The 6,611-nt window shown below is 37.2% G+C and overlaps 1 protein-coding gene across 1 annotated transcript; it reads right to left on the bottom strand.

Moving 5' to 3' along the window:
* Positions 1-3,378: 3,378 nt before the first annotated feature.
* On the bottom strand, positions 3,379-5,841 carry LOC308691486 (uncharacterized protein; the record flags this gene model as incomplete). Its single annotated transcript, XM_081366769.1, has 3 exons — positions 3,379-3,804; positions 4,504-4,661; positions 5,616-5,841. The coding sequence occupies 3 exons, from the start codon at positions 5,839-5,841 to the stop codon at positions 3,379-3,381; spliced, it is 810 nt and encodes a 269-aa protein (XP_081222895.1).
* Positions 5,842-6,611: the final 770 nt, after the last annotated feature.

Raw genomic sequence — 6,611 nt, forward strand, 5'->3', positions numbered from 1 at the left:
CAGGTTTTACTTAAATGTAGATTTTTAAAGTTTTGTGGCTTTTATAAATGATTTTGAAAAAAGGAATGCCTTTAAACTCTTTAAATGAATTGCCATACATATTGCAACCTGCTTTAAATTTAATCCATGTTATAGCCTTTGCATTTCTTGATAATTCTGTGTAAAAAATGAAGTCATAATTAATAAAGTTTCGGTGCTTCAGCTCGACCAGACTATATATATCTGGAAGCCTATAATGCTTTGTAAAAATTGCAACAAAGCACAATTACAATTACAGAAGTAGACTGCTTAACAAAAATGACCCATATTTTTTATAATACAGGCAGTGTAAACAATGTATAATGTGTTTAGGATGAAACCAGAGGGTGCTGCAGAAGATGTTTACAACCATCAGCATAAATCAGTTCAGATTTTTTGGAGCATGAATATGAATGTTTATAATGGCTTCTCAACAAGGTCAGACTGTCAATCTCATTTGCATAGGCATATAAACCCAGAAAAACAAACCAGAAACCCTTTAACATTCAGCCCACTGTGACGAAGAAAGCTTGTTTGCCTTTAAAAAATAATAAAACAGATATATTTGCTTAAAAAATGGTCTAAACCTCATTTAATAAACATAATACAATTTCTAAGTCTTCATATTGATGTCCAGGATGTATATAATCCTTGTGTGGACAGACATACCAGTACCATTCAGCTGTCCTGAGGCAGGGAGAAAGAGATTGTTTTCAGTGTAATTTCAGATGATCCACCTCCTCTGATGGTTTTAAGTTTGGCTGGTGAGCATCTCAAGTTGTGCACGGGTGCAGAATCAATGGGATTGCGCTACCAGTTACATTTTAAATCCTCTCCCATATTGTACATGCATGATATTCCTTAAAGACATCTATACTGTATTGGTATAAGAGAGAAATGACTGTTCTGCTTAATCTCAAAACATTATGTTCTTAAACTCAAGAGGACCTTGTTGCCCAGAGGAGGGCACTCTCACTCCACACTGAACCAATGATGACCTAAAGACAAATGCATTTTCTGGCTCTTCAACAAGGGCTTTGGCTGCACAAACACTGCATGAAGCTGACTGCGATTCTGCTGATCCCACAGGAAATTCCCTTATTGAGGACCTTTAAATTCATTTGACATGGAACAGGTGCTGTGTCCACATTTTCAAATATACCACCAGGGTCCTGCAGTTCAGAAGTTATATTGTTCTCAAGGGTCGAAGCTCTGAACAAACACTGCCCAGGATTATAGCAGATTTTCTTAAAAAGTATGTAAATGCTAAGCATGACATGAAATAAAAGTGATTTCCAAAAGCATGCAATAATTAAATAAGCACAATCAGCATATATCTTGGGGGGGGGGGGGGGGGGGGGGTTGGGTTGGGTCAAGCTGAAATGCGTAGATTAATTGTTTTTTAGTTTTTTTTAGTTTTAATGATTTAGCCCAATTTATTAAAGGCCTTTTATGCTTAACCATGTGAGTTCCATGGCATATTTTGTTGCTTCATACATAAAAGAGTGTGTTCCAATCTTTAAAAAGCATTTGTTAGAAAAGGCAGGCATTTTTCAGTCATCCCCATTGTGTTTATGGAGGGCTTGTGGCAGCTTGCAGACATCCTGTGTTTCCACCCAGGGTAACAGGATAGCTGACAGCAGAGATGGCCATCGATGAGATCACCAAGAGTTTCCTCTTATAGTTTCTCTTGTTCACTAGCTGTCGGTCCAACAATATTGGAGAAAACATTGTTACATAAAGCGATGCAAACAAAATGCGTCAAAGGCTCATCATAAAAAGATTTAAAGGCTGTATATGAATTGTTGCTAATCATGACAATTAAAGAGCATTCAAAATACTACAAATAAAAATATGAAATAAAAAAACAACCTAAAATGAATAATATAACCTCACATTTATCTGTATGTAAAACAATTGTATGGACATTGTATTTGTACATTTAACAAAATACTAGCAAAACTACTGACCAAAAAGTATTATGAGTTATTATTGGCTTCACAGATAATACATGACATTGTGACCAGTGTTTTGAAAGAAATGCGTTATAATCTTGTGTTACTTTCTATAAAAAAAAATAATAAAATAAAAAAAACGAATTGAGTTATGTAGTTACTTATTATGGAAAGTAATCTGTTACGTTACTTTTGCGTTACTTTTCTCTCCTGGGCTGGGCTTGTTGTTGCTTGTTTGTTTTTTTAATACCAATTATGTTTAAATTGCAAATGTAAAGGCTCTTTCACACCAAATGTGAAATGAATAAGCCTCAGGCTGAAGAAAAAAAAACACAAACTCACACCTATTCAGTAGAGGGCGCAGTTAAAACAAACCTTTCTGCTGCCATTATGGATTACAGAAGAATAAGAAAGAAAGTTTAACACTTTTACTTCAGAAATAAAAACTAAAATAGAAACAGAGATGAGATGTTTATCTAAAGTCATTTTTGCTTATTAGTGTGGATGAATTGGATCATTGAAGGTCAACAGCAAAGACATTGATTAATAAAGTGAGATTAAATACATAAAGTATATTTGCGTAATTTAACATTTAATTATTGCAGTTTTGCAGTTTGCATTTCACCGTTTTTTTGAGGTATACTAAATCTGTTTTTGTTCACGTGAGATGACTAAATGCATGTTCACATTTAGGGTACGTTTCCACGGCAACGCTATGCTTGAACGGTGAAGTTTTTCCTATTCGGCGTACAGACAACACCATTGACAAAACCATCCCAATTCACACGAAAACGACTAAAAACCCTGTATTTTGCCTCCAGGCCATTAGATGGCGATGAAACACTATAGACTGAACACGTAATACGCATGTGCATGACGACATCGTCTTCAGAGATTCGCGTTTTTGTTGTTTACACGGAGACCATTTTTCAAAAACTTGCACTTTGAAACCCGTTTTCAAAAGTTTGCGTTTTCATGCACCCAAAACGCCATTTAGTTGAAAACGGTGTCGTGTAAACAGCCCCTTAGTCTAGAACTAGAATAATCATAAAGCGCACGCAGCGTCTCTGCACTTACTCACAAATTCTCTCAACATGGGGACAGGAGAGCTGTCAGTAATACATGTAAATTTAAAGTAACTTATTTGGAAAAAGTAACTCTTAAAAGTAATTAACTACTTTACTCGTTACTTGAAAAAGTAATCTGATTACGTAATTCGCGTTGCCCTCCCCAACACTGATCCTGACAATCTGAGAAGCAAATCAATATTAGAATTTGCATTTCTCAGTCACATTGTTTAACCTCATTGCGTGTGTAATTGTGCATTATAATAAATAATGAACTGACTGGGATTCCTAATGTGTCCTGTGTGATAGTGAGGTAATGGACGATGGCCACATCTGCTTCAGTCTCTGTCCAGGACTGTGGCAGGTACCTGTGTCTTCATCTGCCTCTCTCTGTTGGTCTTGACCACAGTGCTGTGGATCTCTGCTTCATAGTCCCTGGCCTTCGCCCTCAGTTTGGCAATGCTACAACAGCGGAAGTCCTCCGCACTGGACACCTCTGACCCGTCCTGATCCCTCGACCGCTGAAGCACGTCGCTCACGGGGCTGTGAATAACTGACGAGGAGGGTTTGGGCCAAGTGGGGCTTCCTCTGTCCTGTTTCCTGTCCCAGCACGGGCTGTTGCTGCTGTGGAGCTCAGGAGCTGTGTTCCGGCTGGACGACTCGGTCTGTCTGTCGTCACTGTCGTGCTGGCCGCACTGTTCCCCAGTCTGGCTTTGAAGCTTCATCTGTCTACGCATTTTAGCCCTGCGGTTTTGGAACCACACCTAGAGGAACAATAGAAAAAATATATATAGACAATATTGTCTTTTTTTTTTTTTTGATTATATGAGCTAGATTAAATTAAGCAAATATTCACAATATTAATATTGCCTATAGTTTTCCATAGTTTTCCAGTAAAAAAATTAAATAAAACAATTAAAATTCTTAAGGCAAGATAAGTTTTTTTTCTTATTTTAAGAATATTTAGTAGAAAATAAATAGAAATTACTCATTAAAAAAGCATTAGGAAAACCAAAACACATTGATACAATTAAAAATATATATACCTTTTTTTCTTCAGTTTTGTCTCTCAAGTAGATTATTTCTTATTTTATGTTTGTCAATTTTTTTGTCGACACTAATATTTGTTTGCTCTTTCCGTTTTGCTTTCCTGAAGTACATGGCTCAAAGTAAAAAGTCATAAAGAGTCATATATATATATATATATATATATATATATAACTGTGTAATACATATATAAATAATATATTAATAATTGTATTCTTAGACATTTCTAAAATGTTATGTGTCATTGCATCTCACTGAAAATGTTGAGGAGGACAATGCATGCTTATAATTCTGTGGAATTAAAACAAAACGATAAAGAAATTACACTTCTCAGCAGTGGTTCAGAGAAATATTTAGCTATAATATTCATATAACTGCCTGCATCACAACAGTCAAAGAGAGTATTGCAAAGTGACCTGCACTCTGGCCTCAATCAGGTCCAGTCTGAGGGCCAGGGCTTCTCTCATGAAGACGTCTGGATAGTGAGTGCTCTCGAAGGCCTTCTCCAGCTCTTCCAGCTGCCAGCTGCTGTAGTTGGCCCGAGCTCGCCGCTGCTTCACTGGCCGGGGTTCATCTGGAAGCCACATCGCAGCTACCAATTAGACAATTGCCAGAGGCTGACAAGGAACTAATGGCTCTAGATTGGATAATTAGCGCAGCGTTCATTAAGCCCTCTTCAGCAGAGCCGGATAATTGATTGTTAGTTACGAGCTGTTAGCCAATCCTTTGTAAACATTTTGAATCCTATTAAATACTGTAAAATGAGGATGGACAATTATGAGAGAATTTGATTCACAAATGGCCTCTCTTAATAAAAGCTACACATATGTATTTTTAAGAGCAAATCACCTAAATAAATATACAACACCCAAAGCTACCTTTTTCTTTCAAGCTTTCCCCCATACAACACATCTTATCTCAAAGGTTTTATTTACATATTTTATTACACATGTTATTTATATATTTTGTTACACAGCTCTCTGGGATAGTTGATTCTGATCAGTCAGTTACGGTTCTGTGGTCAAATATTTATTAAACTGTATAACGGATTGCTGTTGTAGGCAATCAATTTCCTAAATGTCTCTCATATGACTGTGGCCTCTTTCATCGCACATAATAAAGTGATTTCAATGCTAAATAAATATTTCATGTACATATCTATTAATCTTGTAGCAAGAGGAATAATGTAAACCCTCCTTGTAACAGGGTTTATTTTGTGATATTGACAGGCAGATTGTACACTAATATATATATATACATACATTTTGAACGTATGTATATATATATATATATATATATATATATATATATATATATATATATATGTATATATGTATATGTGTGTATATATATATATATATATATATATATATATATATATATATATATATATATATATACACACATACATATACATATACATATACATATATATATACACATTCTCAAATAAAAGCTTCACATAAAATATAAGATGTCATATTAGATGTTACAACATAAATGACCAATACGGTTGCATTGAGCTCACCAATATTCTCAGCATGGTGTCCTGCAGACTGAGCGGCCAATAGCAGAGCCTGTTTGCAGGGCTCAGGGTGCAAGTAACTGCGCAGGAGCTCGTAGCTGAGCAGAGGCCCGGGGATGAGGATCTGTGGAGAGCTCAACCTTCTGGGGAACGCTGGGAAGAAGTGTGCAGCCGAAGAGTGGAAGACTGCAGAAGACAGAGGAGACACCAAATGCCCAGTGCCAAACATGGCCCAGGTTCAGCAAGGTCCTTTTGGTCCAGAGAGAATTCCAGAAATAGACGGTCTAATGTATGTATATGATGAACGGTCGTCTTTATAGGCGTTGGAGGGTTACAGAAGAACAAACTAGAGATCCAGCTGGAAGAGAACCTCTTAGAAGACCTTCATAGCTCCAGAGTCAAGACTACTTTTCTCACCTGATTCAGGTGTGAGTCCCACCCTCTCCCTGAGTCACATGACTCACCTATGACTACTAATTCAAGTAAAACAGGGCCGGGTTTGAAGGAAAGCACCCAATCGTAGGGGACCATTGATTCCATGCTTCATTTAAGAGAGGTTTCTTCAGCATCACTCTTAAGGAGACATCCACAGTGACACCTAATGCCTCCAAATCCACACCTCGGCTGAAGGAGTAAATGAGTAATATCCCCCAGTTCCTATCGGGGAGGAGTATATGGAAAGACCTGTCATTCTGAAGTATTCCATAGACAAGTTCGGGCACTCTTCAGCTTCTGAGTTCGCTTATTAATATGACAAAGCAGACATTTGGAATTGGAGTGTGGTGAGAAAATGGGGGGAAAGCACCGTTCTTGAGCTGCAAACACTTTCAAAGACATGTACAACCGCCAACGAGACCCGTTTCTCGCTCTAGCTTTGCTGTCTGTGTAGTCGTGTACAAGGTTTAGATTTAACAGATGGAAATTAAATCATTAAGGGAGAATCAAAAGGTTCACAGCTGAGGAACGTTCAGTAAGAAAACCCAATACAAACAGAGCTTT

Source organism: Scardinius erythrophthalmus (assembly GCF_964197995.2).
Source record: "Scardinius erythrophthalmus genome assembly, chromosome: 1".
In the NCBI taxonomy this organism is placed as follows: Eukaryota; Metazoa; Chordata; class Actinopteri; order Cypriniformes; family Leuciscidae; genus Scardinius; species Scardinius erythrophthalmus.